The 22,752-nt window shown below is 36.2% G+C and overlaps 6 protein-coding genes and 1 long non-coding RNA gene across 8 annotated transcripts; 1 reads left to right on the plus strand and 6 right to left on the minus strand.

Annotated features, from left to right (window-relative positions):
• Positions 1-60: 60 nt before the first annotated feature.
• Positions 61-935, minus strand: LOC9316423 (dirigent protein 23). The gene is made up of 2 exons (XM_002880310.2): positions 541-935; positions 61-433 (listed from the first exon to the last, which is right to left on the minus strand). The coding sequence occupies exons 1-2, from the start codon at positions 866-868 to the stop codon at positions 192-194; spliced, it is 570 nt and encodes a 189-aa protein (XP_002880356.2). The 5' UTR covers positions 869-935; the 3' UTR covers positions 61-191.
• A 1,016-nt stretch (positions 936-1,951) lies between these two features.
• Positions 1,952-2,620, minus strand: LOC9316424 (dirigent protein 4). The gene has a single exon (XM_002880311.2). It carries the CDS (start codon positions 2,608-2,610, stop codon positions 2,047-2,049), a length of 564 nt encoding a protein of 187 aa, XP_002880357.1. The 5' UTR covers positions 2,611-2,620; the 3' UTR covers positions 1,952-2,046.
• A 501-nt stretch (positions 2,621-3,121) lies between these two features.
• Positions 3,122-5,878, minus strand: LOC9316425 (probable magnesium transporter NIPA6). The gene is made up of 9 exons (XM_021029401.1): positions 5,402-5,878; positions 5,112-5,168; positions 4,934-5,024; positions 4,685-4,845; positions 4,462-4,589; positions 4,230-4,367; positions 3,856-3,948; positions 3,656-3,776; positions 3,122-3,555 (listed from the first exon to the last, which is right to left on the minus strand). Exons 1-9 carry the CDS (start codon positions 5,520-5,522, stop codon positions 3,479-3,481), a joined length of 987 nt encoding a protein of 328 aa, XP_020885060.1. The 5' UTR covers positions 5,523-5,878; the 3' UTR covers positions 3,122-3,478.
• Positions 5,879-13,105: 7,227 nt separating this feature from the next.
• LOC9316426 (peptidyl-prolyl cis-trans isomerase CYP19-2) lies at positions 13,106-14,094 on the minus strand. The gene has a single exon (XM_021029837.1). The coding sequence runs from the start codon at positions 13,765-13,767 to the stop codon at positions 13,243-13,245; it is 525 nt and encodes a 174-aa protein (XP_020885496.1). The 5' UTR covers positions 13,768-14,094; the 3' UTR covers positions 13,106-13,242.
• Positions 14,095-14,758: 664 nt separating this feature from the next.
• LOC110229493 lies at positions 14,759-15,236 on the minus strand. The gene is made up of 2 exons (XR_002332877.1): positions 15,066-15,236; positions 14,759-14,984 (listed from the first exon to the last, which is right to left on the minus strand). It is a non-coding gene; the product is annotated as an uncharacterized LOC110229493 (long non-coding RNA).
• Positions 15,237-16,121: 885 nt separating this feature from the next.
• Positions 16,122-17,627, minus strand: LOC9316427 (proline-rich protein 2). 2 transcript variants are annotated; one of them, XM_021030074.1, is made up of 3 exons: positions 17,393-17,627; positions 16,497-17,169; positions 16,122-16,463 (listed from the first exon to the last, which is right to left on the minus strand). In XM_021030074.1, exons 1-3 carry the CDS (start codon positions 17,556-17,558, stop codon positions 16,337-16,339), a joined length of 966 nt encoding a protein of 321 aa, XP_020885733.1. In that variant the 5' UTR covers positions 17,559-17,627; the 3' UTR covers positions 16,122-16,336. The 2 variants fall into 2 exon arrangements, with proteins under 2 accessions (XP_020885733.1, XP_002880360.1); XM_002880314.2 differs by having other exon boundaries at positions 16,122-17,169; positions 17,393-17,625.
• Positions 17,628-19,712: 2,085 nt separating this feature from the next.
• Positions 19,713-22,739, plus strand: LOC9316428 (protein XAP5 CIRCADIAN TIMEKEEPER). The gene is made up of 12 exons (XM_021028269.1): positions 19,713-20,140; positions 20,379-20,444; positions 20,531-20,595; positions 20,686-20,801; positions 21,266-21,344; positions 21,440-21,516; positions 21,604-21,665; positions 21,750-21,881; positions 21,971-22,024; positions 22,111-22,176; positions 22,275-22,349; positions 22,434-22,739. Exons 1-12 carry the CDS (start codon positions 19,970-19,972, stop codon positions 22,482-22,484), a joined length of 1,014 nt encoding a protein of 337 aa, XP_020883928.1. The 5' UTR covers positions 19,713-19,969; the 3' UTR covers positions 22,485-22,739.
• The last annotated feature ends 13 nt before the right edge of the window (positions 22,740-22,752 follow it).

Consider the following 22,752-nt stretch of genomic DNA (forward strand, 5'->3'; position numbering starts at 1 on the left):
AAAGACAAATCCTTTTTCACTTTTGGGCTTAGGCCTATAAAGCCCATGGCCTTCTTGTTCTATCGTAAACGTATTTACGATTTTGCCATAGGTTTTTTTAAAATCTCCGAATAATATGAAGAAATGTTACATGTAATGCATGGCTAAAAACGTCGCCGTATTATATGAAAGTGAAACAAAGCCTTAATTTTCTAGTGCACAACGGTAACGTTATAGCCAACGATGGCATCACCGGTCTTGGGATCGAACCAATTAGTCTTGGCAATAGCGTAGCCACGAGCCATCCGGAACATTCCCGTGCCGCCAACAATAGGCATTTCTCTGATTGGGTTCATCGCGGAGTTCTTCCCGATCATGCTTATGGTGCTGTCCTTGTAAGGACCGTCCTCGAAACAGAAGCTCATGGCCATTATCAAACCTACCTCTTCTTTACCTGTGTCCCAATCAAAACCGGTTATTAATTATTGATATATGTACCAAACCGGTTTTATATTCCCGGTCCGGTTATTGTAAGAAATAATATACAACGTACGTACTTACATGAAGAACCGTAAAGGCCTTGCGCTCGTCCCACGAGTTTGGATTTTGGATCAGCGGTCTCCGTTAGAGCGTCGTCGACCATGAACACAGCGCCAAACAACGTCGGAGATTTGTCGGTGTCTGTGCCCTGAGCCACTTTAACGGCAGTCGGATTCTTGCCGCTCAAGGTGTCATGGAAATAGAACTGAAGGTTTGTTACCTTCTCCTTCCCTGTTTCCTCAAGCCGATTAGCCCAACTGTACAGTCTCGATCCCCGAGCAGCCAGTGGCATTATCATTATTAACATAACCAACATTCTTGATACATATTCCTCTTTTGCCATTTTCATTTTTTCTGATGGGGTCTAAAATGTAACAAAGTGTTTGTAACTGTGAAAGTAAAATGAGTTTCTGGTGCAATGGTATATAATTCTTCTTATAGGGAATTTACATATACGTGACTCACTCTTAGTCCAAGTTAGTTCAACCAAACTGAAAAATGATCTTTGATTAGAAGAAAAAGTATGAAAACAAAATGAGACTAATTAAAGTCAGCATTGTGGTAGCGTAATGGTTCACCTAATAATTTCATTGTTTGAACTAGCTAATTCAGATAACTCTATGTTTTTGCATTGGTGGACCTAATTAATAACTCCGAATTCGGCTTATGTAAATTATGTAATGGTGCTGATGAGATCTTCTGGTCAAATGTAGATTTATTGTTTTAAATTGTGTGGTTTTTAGTAGTTTACATGTATGAGATTAAACAAAATGTGTGAATCCATAATATTCCCGATCCGTCAAACTGAAATTTTCAGTAGTTTACTGTATGAGAAGATTTGGATCTAATGTTGATGGCTATAGTAGTTTCAATAAGCTATTAAAGGGATTGCTTCTGAAAAAGGCTCGATCTTGGTAGGCAAATGCATTCTTTGGTTATAAAGGGAAGTTATTAGTGTAATGTGTACGGTTTACAAAAAAAAAAAAAAAAAAAAAAAAAAATTAGTGTAATGTGTACATTGGAAGAGGATAAGCGATTTAAGCAACCGTTTTGGGCCACCAATTTATTCTATGTTTTTGAGGGGCAAAAAATATATTTTTAAATCATAATGGGTATACTATATCTTAATTAAGAATCACAAAAAAAAATCTTCAACAAAAATTGTTTGATAAAACATTTGACACAATTTTAAAACTAATATTGTTTAAGATTTTGAGTAGTAGATAGAAAGAGGGCTACAAAACAATTTGATTCGGGCTATTATTTTTGTTGCACCGGCCTGAGTTAATATGTATGCAAAATGTAAAAGAGTTGAAGATGCTTTTAATATAAAGAGATTTCTTTTGCACAAAAAAAAAAATATAAAGAGATTTCATAGCCTAATTTTGTTTCATGGAATGGTTTTCTTTCTTACATTTTAAAAGGCATGAAATCCAAAACAACTAAATATATAAAAATCATGAAATTAAATTATAGGGAAGTGATTACATTAGGAATTAGAAAGTCCTTTATGTATAATGTTGTATGTTAATAATGATAGAGAGTGACATTATACTCAACGATAGCATCCCCACTGGTCAAGTTAACGTAATATGTATTGAGTTGACCCACTCCTCTAGCCATCCTAAACCTTCCTCGACCTCCCACAACCGCAACCTCCCTCTCTTTCTCCGTTATCGTATTCCTCGAAAACACGGCGATAGAACTACCGTTGAACTTGCCGGCGGTGAACCCGAAGTCGACGTACATGGTCAATGTGGGAACATGTTTTCCGGAGGAAACATACATCCCTCTAGCGTTCCCGATCTTCTTGGATTTCGGGTCCGGTCTGATGGTGAGAGGGTCGTCGAGAGCGAAAAGAGAGCCGAACGGTGAGGGAGAAGAGTCCTTGTCTCCTCCTGTGAGAGTAGGCTTGGCGACGAGGACGGCTGATGGGTTTGGGGCGGTGAGAGTGTCGTGAAAGAAGAAATGGAGATTTGTGACCACTTGTTGTTTCGGTGTGAATGGACGAGTTTTGGAATAGTATTCGCCGAGTGCAAAGGTGAGGCAAAGATAAAGACTAAACCCTACTAATCCTATTTTCTTCTCCATTAATCCTTTTTGTTTTTACATGTAATGTTTTTTGTCAGAGGTTTTATATGTAGTGTAATATATAATAGCACCAAAGATTAATTGCAATTTGATTGGAAGATACTGACTCAATAGGTCAGGCTCTCTGGACTGATCTGGAATCAAATCCATTTTTCATTTGTTTCCCATATGCATGCAGTTTATAAACTTTTAAATAAGAAAAGAATCAAATGATTATAATTTGAAGGAAAATATTGTTCAATTAATTATGTTTTGCGATAATGAATATTAGTTTGTTGACCAAAAGAAAAAAGAGAATAATACTAGGAGAGTTATGAATGATCTATTTTGAGTCACCAAATCACAAGAAATATGAATATCAAACAAATTTGGAAACATACAATGCATTTTTTTGTTCTATTTTTTTATATCTATTTTGTATGAGAATTTAAAAATATCAAACTTAATAGTATCAAGAAATATGAAATTTACAAAATGCATTGAGGTAATAGATTATTGTTAACTCTTTCAATTCTAATCAAACTTTTAACTTATTTTTTTCATTCAATTGAGATACAATTAAGGAATATTTCATCCTAGAAGAATGAAGATACATATATAAATATATAACAGTAAATTTGGACAAAAGTCCAGATAAGAAGACCACCTGTAACTGTACTAAGAAGAGACACAGATCAAAACTAAAGAATGTCAAGTTTTTTAACTAGACAAGCTTTTTTGTCTGTACAGAGACCACAAACAATACAAAAACGAACTCGACCGATATCATCCCCCTCAGATTTGTTGATTGATCCAGTTTTAAGATCCCTGAGGCTTGTTCTTGGCAAATATTCATTCAATCTATTAGGAGTCTAGAGAGATGTTCTTCCTAGTATTCAGGACTGTACAGACTTATCAGATGTTCTTCGTTCATGCTCTTTCTCGAGTCGTACCATCTTACTTGTTCTGAGTACCCAAAGATCAGACCAGCATTATGCTTTAATAACGGCATCACAAGAAGAAACAGATATGATCGATGATGGAGAATGCAAGAGTTTTCTTTTACCTGAAGAAGCTTGTTGTTGTTCCTCTTCTCTTGTGCCATGGAGTATCATTGTGCCTGTGAGCACAGTGATGAATCCACATAACTCAGAGGCTACGCTGGCTGCGTCTTGCCCAGACCAGTCCTGTGAAAACAGAGTTCCGATGTTAAGTGCTTCCTTTAACTAACCTTTTGGGATCTAAACGTTATCTAGTTGAACCTACCTTGAACATTATTGCACTAGCAACTATTGTGAGGGTTGTGAACATTACATAGTATACTGGAGAAACAATGGCTGCGTTGAATGTGTCCAAAGCCTGCAAAAAAAATTCATAACAGTAACAATCTTAAGCCTTAAGTAGAGACGGGAATAGTATGCCACATAGAAACACAAAATGTATCAACAATGCCAAGTGACATTCTAGAGTTCTTAAGTTTGCTGGGAAAAAAAAGACCTTCAATGCTATAGATGCAGCGATTCTGTCCCTAGGTCAAGTTGAGGAATGATCTACTGATGGATATTTGTTTGCAGGCATTAAACGATATAACTGTTCTACTTTCACTTGCTTTCCAAACAATTTTGGTGTTGAGAGCTTACCTTGTTTAGGTAAATCAATTGTGTAACGACACAGGTTACCGCAACCATGACAAAAAGCCATGTCTGTGGATACCCGATCTGGCTTACTCCCTCCATTGTTAATTTTATCGCAATTCCAATAGCCTTTATGCTCATAACCTGTTTAAAGAACCAAGAACAAGATATTATAAGAGTTATAAGTGCACTAGAAAAAGGAATTAAGGCTCGAGTATGCTCAGATGAACCAACTTACAGTGAGAGCACCCATTAACGAACAGATTCCGATATAAACCAGAATGTTTGTTTGGCCGCACAGGGGTTCAAAGTGCAGAATTAAAGCAAGGACAATCGACATGGTTATGGCTACGTAGATTAGAAAAGCTGTTTCATGGATAAGAAAAGGAAAATTGAGCTTGTCAGATAAACAAGTGTACATAAGGCATAAAATGTGTGCCGAGTAAGAAAGAGAGAGGTACCTGGCTGAGTAGCCAGATTCCATATTTCTTCAACGGAATTAGGAGTCTGCTCCTTAGGAGCGTGTATGACAATAACAACAGACCCAACGATGCAAGACACACATCCGAGAACCCCCATTTTCTTAAGTTTTTCCTTCAATAGAAAATGTGCCAAAACAGCACTAGCAAACGAGTGAAAAACGAGAGGTTAGTGAGAGAATATCACACAAGTGACAAACACATAACAGAGCAATGTGATGACATAGATACCTGATAATTATACTTAGTGCACCGAGAGGAGTAACGAGTACAGCGGGAGCATAAATGTAAGCCACAAAGTTTGCAGCTTCTCCAACAATCACTAAACAAGAACATTAGAAGTTAGAGAAAAATGTTGTTTAGAATTGGGACTATGGAAGAAAAGTAATAAGATATGAAAGACACTCACTGGTAACCATCCCTGCCCACCAAAGCGGCTCTAATAAGTAAGTATAACCTCCATATCCTGTATCATCCAGTGAGAGAAAACCAATTCCATTATGAGATTATATCATTTTGATAGGGAACAAGTTTCAGATAAAACAAAGCTATTAGTAACTGTTATTGAATCCATTAAAGCTAGTTTGAGTGAAGAGACGTTACATTTGTGAATAAGAGAAACTGTAAATGGAACAAGAAGATTATAAAAAGCTTGTTAACAATTCAAAAATCGATTCAATTACAAGAAGAAGAGAGAACCTGCACGGGTACCAATAGCACCAGCTCGTTTGAGACCTTTCTTCTTAAGAATGAAGCTGGAACCAATGAAAACACTTGACGCTACAGCTAGTATCAACCCCTTCCCATTGTCCGACTCCATTATCCCTAAAATCTATCGAATCGGAAGACAATTGAAGTCAATCTCGGTCACAACAAAAAGGTCTCTCCTTTTGATAACCCTATCTCTCGGGGATGTCTCCGATCAGAATCAATCTGCGATTATAAATCCGGCGGAAATTAAGAAATTTGAAACAAGGGTTGTTGCTGGATGGTGACGAAAGAGAATCGGGCAAGTGGTCCGATGCAACGCGGCCGACGACTTCTGCGATTGCTGAAAATTCAAAAATCAAAATGAGAGAAGAGAGAGAGAGAGAGAGATCTGGTTCCACGAGCTCTCTCTCCTCGACTTTGTGCCTCTGGCAAGACGACAGCTCAGGAAAATTCGTGGGTCTTGCCGATGCTTAACCGGTTCCGGTACGCGTTTTGGTTCAATAATACTTACAAAAAAAAGAGAGAAGAGTTGTGCTCTCATTCACTATCGGCGTCGGCTCAAATTTTTTATTTTAGGAATTTTTCAATCACACACATTCGTAGAAAGACTTGTAGTTGATTTCATTTGGTAACCATTTCTCACCTAATTATTTCACTTTAGCTTATTAAAATTTATTATAAACTTGTCAAAACACATATATTTATCATTCAAAATCAACACATGCTGCGTATCTATCTTATTAGCTGCGGCATTACGCGGAACTTTGCTAATTAATTTATTTATCATCATGTTACTAAATTTTTTTAAGTCAAATTTGATAAACTATGATTTTGTTGTACATAGTCGACCACCATTTTTTTATTAAACCAGTCCTGACCCTTATAAGATTCAAAAAGAAAACTTATAAGTGTTATAAATAATTATTTTATTTTATGGTGTATATAAATATAAATAAAGGAGAAAGAATTTATACTCGCAAAAGGATCGGGATACTGAAAATAAAGAGATGAGAGGGAGAGAGATTATTACTTCTCTTGTAATTGAAGTAATGAATTGTGATTTTACATCGAACGAATTCGTTCGTTTATATAGGCGTAAAAAAGTAAATTACTATGCATGCATAGTGACGGTGGGCTCCACATAAATTAATAAACAACGAAACGTTTAACCCATGTGCGCATCTTTTTGCGACTTTACGATTCCTCCTTTTCACGACTTTTATAACACTCCCCCTTGGAGACCAGTGTCACTATGTCTCTTGCGTAATGTCTTCTGTTGCCTCGTTAAAAACCTTTCTAGGAAAATCTGGTGGGAAAAACCATAGTAGGTAAAAAGAGTGCAACCGCGCAAGCTCCCCCTCGAATGATCAGGATCATAACTTACAAGTCTTGTTGACGACGCATTCCAATGTTATAAACATGTTTCATAGAGGTGGGCAATGATTTTGTGAAGAGATCCGCAGAATTCTCGGATGATCGGACATATCTTACTTCAATGTCTTTATTCTTCACGAGCTCTTGGGTGTATGAAAAGAACTTTGGAGGGATATGTTTGGTTCTATCGCATTTGATATATCCTTCCTTTGTCTGAGCAACACATGCAGCATTGTCTTCATACAAGATAGTTGGCTCCGTATTCAGACGAATTCCACTACTCGTTTGAATGTGTCAACTTATTGATCGTAGCCACACGCATTCTCTACTCGCTTCATGGAGTGCGATGATTTCAGCATGATTTGAAGAAGTAGCTACAAGCGTCTGCTTCTGAGAACGCCATGATATAGCAGTACCTCCAATCGTGAATACGTATCCTGTTTGGGATCGAGCTTTGTGTGGATCTGATAAATATCCTGCATCTGCAAAACCAATCATTTGACCATTTATATTTTTAGGATAAAATAACCCTAAATCAATAGTCCCTTGAAGATAACGAAAGACATGGTTAATCCCATTCCAATGTCTTCGTGTAGGAGATGAACTAAATCTAGCCAGAAGATTGACTGAAAATGATATATCATGTCGGGTGCAATTTGCAAGATACATAAGGGCTCCAATTGCACTTAGATACGGTACTTCAGGACCGAGTATCTCTTCATTCTCCTCAGGTGGTCTAAATGGATCACTCTCAACATTAAGTGATCTAACGACCATTGGAGTACTGAGAGGAGTTGCCTTATCCATATTAAAACGTTTTAACACTCTTTTGGTGTATGTGGATTGATGTACAAATATACCCTTTTGAGTATGTTCAATTTGTAGGCCAAGACAAAATTTTGTTTGTCCGAGATCTTTCATCTCAAATTCCCCTTTTAAATAGTTTGTTACTTTCTGTATTTCAGCTTGAGTCCCGATTATGTTTAGATCATCAACATATACCGCGATTATCACAAATCCGGAATTTGTTTTCTTTATGAAAACACATGGGCATATAGGATCGTTCACATATCCTTCTTTCGTTAAGTGCTCACTGAGACGATTATACCACATTCGTCCAGATTGCTTTAACCAATATAATGATCTCTGCAACTTTATTGCACACAACTCTTTGGGTTTAGATTTTAATGCTTTTGGCATATTAAACCCATCGGAAACTCTCATATAGATATCTGTATCTAATGATCCATATAAATATGCTGTAACGACATCCATGAGACGCATCTCTAGATTTTCGCCAGCTGCTAGACTCATCAGAAATCTAAACGTTATAGCATCCATAACAGGGGAATATGTTTCCTCATAGTCAATCCTGGGTCTTTGAGAAAATCCTTGAGCTACGAGACGAGCCTTGTATCTCGTAATTTCATTTTTCTCATTTCGTTTTCTAACGAAAACCCATTTGTATCCAACCGGTCTCACATCTTCAGGTGTGACTACAATAGGTCCGAATACATTTCACTTATTGAGCGAATCAAGTTCGACTTGTATTGCATCTTTCCATTTTATCTAGTCATGTCTCTTTTGACATTCATATACAGACTTTGGTTCTGGATCCTCGTTTTCCTCATCAATTTCCTTTGACAAAAGGTATGAGAAAACGTCATTAACATCATCCATTTTATTTCGATCCCAGATCTTTCCATTATGTATATAGTTGATAGAAATCTCATGATTTCCTTTAGGCTCATGATGCTCATCATTGTCATTACACTCATGATTCGTTTCTTCCAAAATGCTTTCTGCTATTTTGGGAATATCATGCTTTTCAACTTTCTTTCGTTTTCTAGGATTTTTATCCTTAGCACCAACTGGTCTACCACGTTTCAAGCGTGTTTTAGACTCACATGTATCATCTGCTCCTCCACGTTCTTGTGGGATTTCAATTCGAGCAGGTACATTTGCAGCCGGTATATATGATTTAGTTACCATTTTGGTATCTGCAAAAGCATCGGGAAGTTGATTTGCTATACTTTGCAAATGCACAATTCGTCGAACTTCTATTTCTGACTGTTTTGTAGGAGGATCAAGGTGTAACAGGGATGGTACACACCATTTGATTTCTTTTCCTACTTGCTTATTTTCTCCCCTAGAACCGGAAATACTTTCTCATCAAAGTGACAATCGGCAAATCGTGCCGTAAAGACATCACCAGTCTGCGGTTCTAGGTATCTTATAATTGATGGAGAATCACAGCCAATATATATTCCCAACCTTCTTTGTGGTTCCATCTTTGTACGTTGTGGTGGTGCTACAGGCACATACACCGCACAACCAAAAATTCTTAGATGAGATATATTTGGTTCTCGACCAAATGCTAACGGTAGTGGGGAGTATTTATGGTATGCACTTGGTCTTATCTGAATAAGTGCTTCTTGTTAGAGTATATATCAAAAATGTAAAAGGAATGTAATAAGGTAAACTTTGTACCCTTTGCTATACATTATCAAGAGTATATATAGGTTACAAGAGATCGTATCTAGGGTAAATGTAAAAGGAATGTTTACATTTTTGATATATACTCTAACACTTCTACATGCAAAATGGCATGTCCCCATACAGAGGTTGGAAGTTTTGATCTCATGATCAATGGTCTTGCAATCAATTGCAGACGTTTAATTAATGATTCCGCCAAGCCATTTTGTGTATGAGCATGAGCTACAGGATGTTCAACTTCAATTCCTGTTACCATACAATAATCATTGAATGCTTGGGATGTGAATTCACCAGCGTTGTCTAGTCTAACCCTCTTAATGGAGTAATCAGAGAACTGAGCTCTTAATTTGATTATCTGAGTTATAAATCTCGCAAATGCCAAATTTCGAGATGACAATAGACAAACATGTGACCATCTGCTAGATGCGTCAATCATTACCATAAAATAGTGGAATGGTCCACATGGTAGATGTATCGGTCCACAAATATCGCCTTGAATTCGTTCAAGGAACTTTGGTGATTCTTTATCAATTTTGGTTGGCGATGGCCTTATGATCAACTTTCCAAGAGAACACGCTGCACATGTCATTTTATTTCCATGTTTCAACTCATGATTTTTCAATGAGTGACCATGTGAGCTCTCTATGATGATTTTTCAAATCATTGTGGTGCCTGGGTGACCAAGGCGATCATGCCATAGTACGAAATCTTCTGGATTTCTTTTGATCACAAGGTTTGACTCTATGGCATCGATATAGGTATGATGCAAACCAGAAGGAAGTTCTGGAAATCTTTCCAAGACATGTCTTTTTCCAGATTTATTAGAAGTTATATACATATACTTCTTTCTATCCTCCGTTGCAGACTGAGTTTCATATCCTTCGGAGAATATAAGGCATTATTTATGGAAAACTTTGTTCCATTAGGCAATTTAAAATTTGCTTTGCCACTTCCTTCAATCAAATCCGTAGGACCCGATATTGTATTGACAATAATTTTTGTCGGTTTTAATTGAGAGAAAAATCTCTGATGTCTCAGAATAGTGTGCGTTGTTCCACTATCTGGTATACAAATTTCTTTGATATTTTCCCTTGCTATCGTTTTGTTTGAATCTTGATCCATTTCTGTAATTAACATAAAAATATAAGTAAATATTATTGATGTTGAAAACATATAATAATTATACATCAGTTCATTTTTCAGAAACAACATTATTTTAGAACAACTGAAATACATAATAATTATACAATAGCATTACTGGAGACTAGTAGTCTCACTACAAGCATTTCAGTTATCCGCATGAGCGGTCTCGTCGACATCGTTTATAAAGTTTCGAGGTACGATGTACCCTCAAAGTGCTCAGTAAGATTTACTTCCTTCCCTTTTCCCTTTTGGGACTCTTTGTACAACTTACAAAGATGTTCAGGGGTTCGACATACATGAGCCCAATGCCCTTTTGATCCACATCTGTAACAGATGCTTTCACGCTTTTGAGCGTTACATCCTTGGGATTCTTTTCCTTTTGAACTTTGATCAGGTCGAACCCATGTATAAGACTTTCTGCTTTGTGGGTTAAAGGATCTTCCACGTCCACGATTGAATCGACGGCCACGACCGCGATAGGTTTGACTTCCTCTCTCCGGATTTTTTTCATCTGTTGCATTGACCTCATGAAATGCTTTGGCCCCCGTAGGCCAAGAGTTGTGGTTCTTAAGAAGAAGTTCATTATTCTTCTCCGCCAGTATGAGAGTCACAATTAACTCAGAGAACCTTTTGTATCCGCAATTTCTATACATCTCTTGCAGGACACAGTGTTCTTTATGAAAAGTAAGGTAAGTCTTCTCGAGCATTTCAGCTTCAGTAATAGGCTTACCACAATACTTTAATTGTGATACTATCCTCAGCATAGCGGAATTATATTCCTCTACTTTCTCAAAGTCCTGGAACCTCAAGTTTTTCCAGTTCTCTAACGCATGAGAGAGAGTTATTTCTCTCTGGTTGTCAAACCGTGCTTTTAAAGCTTGCCACAGCTCTGCTGGGTCTTTTGTGTGAGCATAGTCATGCGTCACATTTTCATCGAGATGCTTTCTCAAGAATATTATCGCTTTTGCCTTATCTTTTAGAGGCGATAAATTTTCCGATTTTAAGGTCTCGGATAATTCTTGCGACTCAAAATATAGTTCCACATCAGTGGTCCATGCTATGTAGTTTGCGCCAGTAATCTTGAGAGCCGGAAATTTATGCTTCTCAATGTTTGCCATTTGTTATCTAAAATAAAATCACAAAGAACTTTATTAGAAATTTAATTTATTTCATTTTAGAGCATGGGATGTGCTTATATAAGTAATGCGATTACAAGAAATACAATTACATAAAAAAGTAAAATAATAACCATCAAAATTTCTTCGGGAGAAAATTCTCCAAAGAGTAAACCGTAAATTGCAATAATTATAAAGCCTATTACAAAGACTAAAAACGGATGAGTCATTTTCCAAAATGAAAACTTAAACAAATTTCTTAGAAAAATATATGAGGAGAGATATAATTTTTGAGTGAATGAATGAGTGAAAATGAGTGTATTTATAGATTGAAAATTACTGTTCATAGCCGTTTGAAAAGTGATAAAATTTTTAAAAAATTTTCTTCATGACCGTTGGTGAAAAGAATTAAAGAGAAAATCAATGTGTAAATTTTAATAGCCAATCAGTTAAATTTACCAAATTCAGATAATAGGTTTTTATACAGGTGGCCGATCCTCCTTATATATTAACCAAAATATAAGTATAACAGAAATAAATTTTAACGGCAATATTGTGGTGACAGAGTCATCCACGTTATAGGCGGCTTAGCCGTCCATTGCTATGGTGTATAAAACAGTCATTATAACGATTACTTATAGGGGCGACATTCCTCCCACTATAGTAACGAGTAAATAACGGTGTCCGAACAGCCACTAGAAAATAATATACATATACATATACATATATCTATATAAATATTTTTATTCTTTTTTCTTTTCTTTTCTTTTCTTTTTCTTTTCTTTTCTTTTCTTTTTCTTTTACTCATATTTTTTTTTCTTTTTAACGAGGCGACATACCACCCGATATAATACCGTATTTTTTTTTTCAGCGAACATAGAGTGATCTTGCTGATAACGTGTTATACATAATTACTTTATTTTATGGTGTATATAAATATAAATAATGGAGAAAGAATTTATATCCGCAGAAGGATCGAGATACTGAAAATAAAGAGATGAGAGGGAGAGAGATTATTACTTCTCTTGTAATTGAAGTAATGAATTGTGATTTTACATCGAACGAATTCGTTCGTTTATATAGGCGTAAAAAAAGTAAATTACTATGCGTGTATAGTGACGGTAGGCTCCACCTAAATTAATAAACAACGAAACGTTTAATCCATGTACGCATCTTTTTTGCGACTTTACCATTCCTCCTTTTCACGACTTTTATAACAATAAGACATTTCTTATTCGTCCACTACCTATTTAATTGTTTTGAATTTTTGATAGTACACAAAAATTAGTCAAGAGTACAAAATCACGAATGAAGCCCATAACAACTTTACACGTATATGTTAATACGTTAGGCCCATTAAGGACAAACAAGCTCAAATTTTTGCTGGGCCTATTACGAAAGGCCCAGTCGTAGTATTGCACAATGTAATTAACAATTTGAATCTCATTACTTTGTCTCATTTACCTATTGTTTTTTTCTAATTTTGGAAATTATCCATTTACGATTTTGTTTTTATTGGACAAAACGCCAAAAGTCTTTAAACGGCAAGAGTCACAAAAAAATGCCACAATTCCTTAAAAAACTTATTATTAATGGTGCTTAATTAGGAAAATACCCAAAAGCAGAAACAGAGCAAACATCACAGAGAGTCCATAATAGCTAAGAAGAAACTTCTACAAACCCTAGATCCATCACCGGAATCTAAGAAGAGATCTCACCACAATCAGCAATGACAACAGGCTTCGTCGGCTTCCCAGCCGAAGATCCACTCTTCTCAATAGCCTTAACAACGTCCAAGCCTTCAATCACCTGACCAAACACCACATGCTTACCATCGAGCCAATCAGTCTTCACCGTACAGATGAAAAACTGAGATCCATTAGTGTTAGCACCAGCGTTAGCCATCGACAATATCCCAGGTCCTGTGTGCTTCCTCTCGAAATTCTCATCCTCAAACTTGGATCCGTAGATCGATTCACCACCAGTTCCGTTTCCATTGGTGAAATCTCCTCCTTGACACATGAAATTAGGGATCACACGGTGAAACGCAGATCCTTTGAAGTGAAGTGGCTTCCCGCTACGTCCAACGCCTTTCTCTCCGGTGCATAGAGCTCTGAAATTCTCCGCCGTCTTTGGTGTCTTGTCGGTGTAAAGCTCCATCACGATCTTCCCCGCCGGTGCACCGCCGATGGTCATGTCGAAGAAAACTTTGGGATGCGTCGCCATTGTTGTTCGATTTTGGGAGGAGGAATAAAAAAAAAGTGTGTGACCTAGATTTTCTGGAGAAGCTGTTGAGGACGAAGAGGAGATATTTATAGAGGAAGGGAATATCTGTGAGATAATATCATTGGGTATTTTAGATTGAGACACGTGTCGAGATCTCCATTGTTTCTTGAATAAATCTTAACCGTGGTTAGGTTGAGTTTTTGACCACGGTAAATGCTCTCGAATTGTCCATCCCGAAATCGACACGTGTTGTTACTCTTTAATGTTGCAACCCGTATTTACTTTTTCATTTACTTCCATTTCAATGAATTTTTTTTATAAAATGGAAATATTATTAAAAAACGGAAATTTGTGTATTCTTGGTTTTACATACATGATACATTGATTAAAAAAACGGAAATTTGGTATCGAAACAGAAATCTTATGTCGAAAACGACAAGTAAAAAAATAAAATTTTCGATAAAACAGAAATATGGTATCGAAACGGAAATATTATGACGAAAACGACAAATAAAAAGGGAAATTTTCAAGAAAAAATATTATGTTGAAACGACAAGTAAAAAGGGAAGCTTTCAAGAAAAACGGAAATGTTTTGTTGAAAACGACAAATAAAAAGGAACGGTTACATTGTTCATTTTTAATTTTTAATATATACTGATAAAGAAATAATGTAAATAATAAATAAAAATCGAAAATCGTCACTAAAAATGAATACCTTATGTATTTTAAGTTTGAATATATGATAACAATAAAAAAAAGATAAATAACGCATCAAAGCAATAAATTAAAATAGAAATTATCAATAAAAACGGAAAATTAGTATTGTATATATATATAATTTAGGTACTAGCACAAACCAACACTATTGTTATGAAAGTTGTTTTAGGATATTAAACCTAATTGAAGCCAATTACTCTCAAATCATTTTTCAAAAACAATATATATATATATATATATATTATTAGTAAAACCTAAATCGGGAATAAAGGGGTGGATTATAGAAATTGAGATTGGATAAATACTTGTTTTGACAAGAATAAAATCTAGTCCTAACTCCCAACGAAGTTGTCGGGCAAAAGCTCAAGTCGACGGCCACTTCCAGGCACCAGAATCAACCAGCCTTCGATCCAATAGAAAAAGGAAGTCGACCTCTCTCGAGATCTCCGCCTTCCTTCCACGCACGGCACCACTATGGCACCTTCCTAACCGCAAGGCGACTTCCACTGCAAAAAAAAAAAAACAAATCAGGCTGGATGCATGGCGGTTTGCTAATCGTTATACTACTAATGTCCTTTTACCAATTCTACACAAACAATATCTGGATTGAAATTGAGTAATCAACCTTGATTCTAGCACGAACTACAATATCCCGGCTACAGCTCCGCCTCACGAGGTCATTTTTAAAGAAATGATTGGACTTCTTATTTGTGAAAAATATATAAAAGTTCAAAATATTTGGACATATTTAACAAAAAAATATTTTAAGAAATTGACATGTTGAACTAGTTTTTTTTTGTTAATTTTTTTTTTTGATGGACTTTTCTTATTAAATTATTATTGGACCTCTTGGGCTTGTAGTCTTTTTATCCTACCCTTTGAAACGGGCCTACCCATAAAATATTTCAAAGGAATTGATGGGTTTGATTGTTGTTCTAAAAATCGGTCGCATAGGCGCTGATCGGAGGAGCACCGCGGCGATTTTGTCCAAATCGGTGAGAAAAATCGGAGATCCGATTTTTCGTCCGCCTAGACCGCCTAGGCGGCCGCCTAGCCCGCCTAGATGGCGCCTAGCCCATTTTTTTTTTTTTTTTTTTTTTTAATCTAAAATTCAAAACGTCCTACTTATGTTCGTAATTTGTATAAAAATCATAAATTTGAAATTAAAATCTTGTTTTCATGTGTTTAATACAATTTTTAAAACAATATTATATAAATTTCTTAATTATAATGGATTAATATGTTTTTAAAACATTAAATAGCCCTAAAACTAATCCCCGATTAATCCCCGTGTAATCCCCGATTTTCTTGTTAGGCGCTAGGCGCACCCTCACCGCCCGACTAGCGCCTAGCGATTTTTTAAACACGGGGTTTGATTGGTAACAGCGTTACAAAGCTATACAAAGCATACAGCTTTGACAGTTACTAATCACAAAAACTTTATCAAAATTGTTACAAACAGTTTTACTCTCAGCTTTTTTGTACAGCTTTCTTGTACAACTCTTTCATACAGTTTTGCACTATTCCGATAAAATCTTACAGCTCCAGCTAAAACCAAAAAAATTTGTACAGCTTTTGTTTACCAATCAGTCCCGATATGTTTGAAAAAGAGTAAAAAAAAAAAGGAGAGGAATTGATACTTTTCATGCTAATTTTTTAAAAAGATCATCAACAGAAAATGAGATTACAGATCTATTTAACGAAAAAATACAAATATTATTGGCTTGAATTTACGATACATAATGATGAAACATCTACATAGAATTCAACAAAGCAACAAAGGAATATTCTTCTGTGGCATCACTCGATCATTTTTCTTAGATTAAGAAAGACAGATGATTATGTATCTCCATCAAGGATGAGAAGGGAAAGGAGGCCATTTTCCGAACTTAGGGTGTGGAATGTATTTTGGTGGGAAATGTGGAAACTTGGGAAGTGGTGGACATGGCTTCTTTGGAATCACCACCACCGGCGGCTTGATGATCGGTTTGTAAATAGGTACCGGCGGCTTGTAGATAGGCATCGGGGGCTTGTAGATCGGCTTGTGAAGTGGTGGACATGGCTTCTTTGGGATCACCACTGGAGGCTTGTAGATGGGCTTGTAGATAGGCACATGTGGCTTGTAGATGGGCTTGTGTATCTTTGGTGGACATGGTTTCTTGGGGATCACCACTGGTGGCTTGTAGATAGGCACCGGCGGCTTGTAGATAGGCACTGGAGGCTTGTAGATGGGCTTATGTGCAATCTTTGGTGGACACGGCTTCTTGGGGATCACCACCGGTGGTTTGTAAATTGGGGGACAAGGTTTCTTGATCTTAGGAAACGTTAATGGCGGGAGATTAAGTGGAGGAGGTAAAGGGAACTTAGGCATATGCCAAAAGAACTTTGAGATGCAAACTTCCGGTGAGAATTTAAGACTTTGTTTGAGACCCAAAACTTGGTTTTCGCCGGATTTCGATAGAAACACGATCTTTGAGGCCTCGAGGCCGTCGTGGGCCGGACAAGGGTTGCCGGAGGCACTTTGAAGTTGAGCATAGCAGGCTTCTTTCAGAGTTCCGTCGTCACCGACAATATCATGAGGAATATTGAGATGAAACTTTCCTGTTTCGTCAACTTCTCCGCTTCCTCTTGTAACAAAATGGCCTTTTGAATCGGCCGCCTTGCATTCTATCGTTACTCGGAGTCCTATTTTCAAATAAAAGTCGCAATTAAACAAAAAGAAATTATATTAAAGTTATAAGAAGAAGATTGTTTTTATAGTCCATGCATAATGCAATCAAATTATAAATGGACCTAGAAGGGACATTTATCGACCGGAACATTAGTATAACAACATGCATATATATATGGACTTGACCGAGGATAAGATTATAAAGCATATATTGCAATATGCCTTATAATACTAGACCTGAGAATGCATTGGGGATCTTGATTTTGCTGATGTCTGAGTAGCCAACGACCTCGATATCCCCAACGACCTTGACGTCACGGCTAAGGGAATGAGCCACCGAGCAGAGAGCAAACACAAAGAGGAGGCCAAAAGCACCTCCGCCGCTTTTTGGTAATATCCTCATCAGATTCTCTTGTTATATGTAACTATTAGAGGAGAAAGAAGATATGATTCTTCTACTGAGATCGCCGATTGTGTATATATAGGTCGCGTAGGGATATTATTTTATTAATTCATGGCATTTATTAATTTAGTGTGTTTGTTTATAAAAGTTACTATTCAAATACTTGGTGGTACCATAGCCACGAAAATGAGAACCTAAATAAACTGAATTTAATATGGATAAATTTAATACGATAATATGATCTCGTTTTTAGTTTGAATTCGAGTTTCAAACATTTTTTATCTTAAAAACAAATTGAACTTTTTAGATCAGGATTTTATGTTTCCAATTTGGTTCAGATTTCAATTTCATCGGTGTTGTTTAAGTAACTAAAACATGTTAAATTTTAGAGTCAAATTTTTTTTCAGTTGAACTTGGAATACATTGATCCGGAATAAACACACGTTAATACAAAAATTCATAAATATAAACGTATATATGCAGATGAATAAATGAAATCGTATGTCTACGCACCACCGACCCCAAATTAATTCGCCTCACATGAGAGCATTTAGAGGATAAACTTTAGTTTATTTGCCCCCAAAAACCGATAGGGTGTGTTCACGTTTATCATCGTCACCTAAATATGTGGATCAGTGGATATCTTATAAAGACAATTTTATATCGTTTATGATAAACCAAATTTTAAGTAAATTTTAAGTTTGAGCACTATAAATGTTATAGAAGGCAATAATCTTAACCCGATGATACTACGAAGTACATGACTCACTAGCTACGTCCATAATTTGTTGATTATCCAAAAAAAGAAAAAGAAAAACATATACATATATATATATATATATATATATATATATATATATTAGTTTTGAGTTTTAGTCACGTACATTTTTTTTGGGTTAAATAAGCAACTCTTAAGTTTGAGTTTTATACAAGTCACTAGCTACTGGCTAGGTCCATAATTTGTTGATTATCTATATTAGTTTTGAGTTTTATAGTAGTCACGTACATTCTGTGAATCTGTGATGGTTAACTCTACTGTGGGATGTGGGTATGTTTCGAAAAAGTCGGTGATCAAATTCGACAACATTAATATAGGACACAAAATTATAAAGTTTACCTTATCACAAGTTCTATATATAGTAATAGAAAATAAGAATAACGTAGTTGGTAATACGTCCACATCTCAAATGCTTGAATTAACAAAGTCATGTTTTTTACCACTATGGCTAAAAGTACGGCGTTGGCATGCATGCAAGGCGCATGATCTAAGTAACAAAGGTAACAACATTTATGCCACAAAAAAAACATATATAGTTTTAAAAGCTTACATATGTTGTTCAATTGGTTAGAGAGGAAATTTGTGATAAATTAATAATATATGGTTATTGGTTAGAAGATAGAATATAGAACTAACTAATTTATGACATTACAATTGTTATTGTCTTTTGAAGCTGGCAAGGCCCCTCCTCAGCCACAATTCCTGTTAACAGAAAAAGGCCAGCTCAAACATGTACACTCTGTTATTCTTCTCTCAACTACTACTTTATATATCGAATATACACAAATATGAATTATATATATTTGACACTATTTACGTTATGTTGTAACCATTCTAAATCTAAATGATCATCAGCTTCTATATTGTGTGATCAAATCCGAGAATCGTATCATATCGATCCGGTTTGTTTCTAACTAGTATATAACTAAAATATATGTAACCAAACCTTATATATATTTTGTAAATGTTTCCCGACGATCCTTAGCTTCAACAAAACGAGCGACTATAGTTTATGTAGAGTTACTTAGAATTAAGGAACAGATTCTTTCGACTGTTCATATGCACTGATCGCATTTATAAAACTAAGTAATAAGATCTATATATGATTAAATAATTTAAACAAAAAATATGAATAAACAAAAACATTTAATAAATAGCATGATTTTGTAGATGGTGTGTCTAATCGTCCTATATGTTATCATGAGTTCCATGTATTGTTCATTACTTTTTAGGGGACAACAATCATTCATTAGATATCTCTAATAAATAGGTTATTTTTACAAGTTTGCATTAATAATGCTTAGTAGTGACATTAATAAGGAGATTGTGACACCATTAGTCAAACTTTTGTACAATTTGGTGGTGAAAAGATTGTTCAATAGAAATAATCAATTGATTGGGTAAAATCAACCTAAAAGTAGATTGTGTTTGAGATAAGCCCAATATCTGGGCCAATAATATTATTTAAAGGCCCATAAGAAAACATAAAAAGCCCAAAACGAAACACAGCGTATATTGCTTTGCTTGCATAAAAGAGCTCTCTATCTCTCTCAACAGTCAACAATGGCGGTCGGAAGAATCTTGTGAAATTCCGATTCCGATTTTGAGCCAAAGGAAGCCGGAGAAAGAAAATATGTCGGGTATGGGTGACGGCTACGTTGGTACGGCTCAAGATGCGGTGAGGATACGGCGGCTTCAGAAGCAAAGAGAGGCCGAGCGCAAAAAAATCCAAGACCTCAAGAGCAAGTCTGCTTCCGGCAAAGACCAATCTGGTCTTCTCCAATTCGGCACCAGCTCTTGCGAGGTTCGACCCAATCATATATACAGATACCTCTGATGGTGGATTGTTGTAGGAACTAGATTTAGAACTTGTTCCGCAATATTTAGGGTTTAGTATGATTACAACGATTAGTTCTTTACTACAAGTATCAGAGAACAAGATTAGATCATCATTGCTTGAGTTTTGGTTTCTCAAGTGTTGACGAATCACAAATTTGGGCTGTGACTAATTTATTTGGTTGTTTTTTTTTTTATTTGGTTAGATTCTTGACACTGCTTTCAAGAAGGAAACAGTGGGTTTAGTTACAAGAGAGGAGTATGTGGAGAAGGTAATTGGAGTCATGGCCACTTTATCCTTCAATTTCTTACAGTCATCTAGATTGTGGGTGTTTAATTTTGTCTGTGATATATGTAGAGGGTTAATATTCGTAATAAGTTCGAGGAAGAAGAGAAGGAGAAACTGCAGAAGCTACAGCAAGAGTGCGTTTTGTCTTTAAGTTCATTCTTTATAGTTATTGATTGATGTTATTTTTTGGATTAAGCTTTATTGACTTTGTTTCTAAACTACAGGGAAGAGGAGTTGCAGCTAGAGAAGCGTAACAAGAAGAGAAAGATTAAGGGATCTTCCCGCCTATCTTTTGCTGAAGATTTTGAGAATGGCAGTGATGAAGATGATGGAGAAAACAGTAAGTGGATTGATTTATCAGTCTCGTACATCACACTTAGTTTATCTCAGACCATACTTGTTAGATATCTTAAGTTTTACCCTGATTCCTAAATATGCTGTTGTTACATCAATGGTGAATTGTGGTATAGTTAGGAATAGGTGTGATGCATGCTTTCATTCAATTAAACCACTATAACTTGTTTCCTTTTTGAGTAGATGTTGAAAAATATAATCTCTATCTTTTGCAGAAATAATGAAGACTTTTTTTTTTTGTGTGGAAGTTGAAAAAGTATGAGCTCTCTATCTTTTGCAGAAATAATGAATCTCATCATGTATTGGAGACATTAATTCGACCATTGTAGATTGGAGTCTTTCTTAGTTGTTGCAGCGTTTGAAATGCACATAGCTTACTGGCATAGGAATTTCATATCTCATCTAATGTTGTCCTCTTTGTAACTTCTACCATGTACTCTATATATGCAGAGAGTTCTGGGACAGTGAACTTACGCTGCGGAAAACTTGGCAAGGACCCCTCAGTGGAAACTAATTTCCTGCCTGACAGGTGATCCCTAGCTCTCTTGTTTACCTTTATCTTCCCTGTATGCTTTTGCAGTAAGTCTCAACTTTAGCTGTGGTGTTTTGAGGTTGCTGTTTCAGTGAGCGGGAGGCTGAAGAACAAGCTGAACGTGAAAGGCTTAAAAAGCAGTGGCTTCGTGAACAAGAGCAGATTAAAAGTTGTCCATTTTCCTGTTACTTCTAAATTTTCAGTTGTAACACTTCAATTAAGGAAGATTGTCTAACGATATATTTTTTTTTTTCAGACGAGCCTCTTGAGATTACTTACAGTTACTGGGATGGGACTGGCCATAGACGAGTTATCCAGGCAAGCACAAACTACATCTTTGTCATACTGCTCGAGCCTTACGTCTGATCATTCACTTACCTTGATGATATACCCATTTTACAGGTCCGCAAGGGTGACCCAATTGGGAATTTTCTACGGGCTGTTCAGCAGCAGCTTGCCCCTGACTTCCGGGAGATTCGGACGGCATCAGTTGAGAATTTGTTATATGTGAAGGAAGATCTTATTATCCCACATGTGAGAACCCTCTAAACTTACCAAGATATCCTCCCTTCACAATATGGAACTTAACGATAACATGGGATATTTTTTTTTTGCAAATGTAGCAACACAGTTTCTATGAGCTGATCATTAACAAAGCTAGGGGGAAGAGTGGGCCGGTATGCCTTGTCGACATTTTTTGGAATTCAGTTAATATAGAAATCGTAACTGAGACTCATTCCTCCTACACTGTTCTTGTTAACAGCTGTTTCACTTTGATGTGCATGAAGACGTGAGAACAATAGCAGATGCAACGATAGAGAAAGACGAGGTATGTTTCCCTGACCCAGTTACATGAGAAAAGAGAGTAGGTCTTGACGATGAGAAGTTGTTTCTAAAGCTTCTTTGTAAAATGTGGTGTTATTGAAGTCGCATGCGGGTAAAGTAGTGGAGAGGCATTGGTACGAGAAGAACAAGCATATATTCCCTGCTTCCAGATGGGAGGTAACTCCCAAATCGCCTTTTTCTCTGCACTTTTCATTCTCAGCTAGACTTTGAATCTAATCTTTTTGCATTATATCTGTACAGATATACGACCCGACAAAGAAATGGGAACGGTACACTGTCCATGGAGATTGATATTGGAGCAGAAGATGCTTTTGATGGATCGCTTTGTTGACATGATTGATCAGATTTGGTGTAATAGTAGTGGAATGTTCATGGCATTCATTTTTTAATATTTATTCTTCTTCCCTTAATCATGTACCATTTAGTAGTACACTCGTTTTTTTTTCTTTTCTTTTTCTTAAAATCATAGAAATTTTGTGATTTTTCATGTCATATGAAAATTTGGTGTGAGATCTTCTGATTATATAATGAGAACATACAAATTAAGAATGTTGTAGAA

Source organism: Arabidopsis lyrata, assembly GCF_000004255.2.
Source record: "Arabidopsis lyrata subsp. lyrata unplaced genomic scaffold ARALYscaffold_4, whole genome shotgun sequence".
In the NCBI taxonomy this organism is placed as follows: Eukaryota; Viridiplantae; Streptophyta; class Magnoliopsida; order Brassicales; family Brassicaceae; genus Arabidopsis; species Arabidopsis lyrata.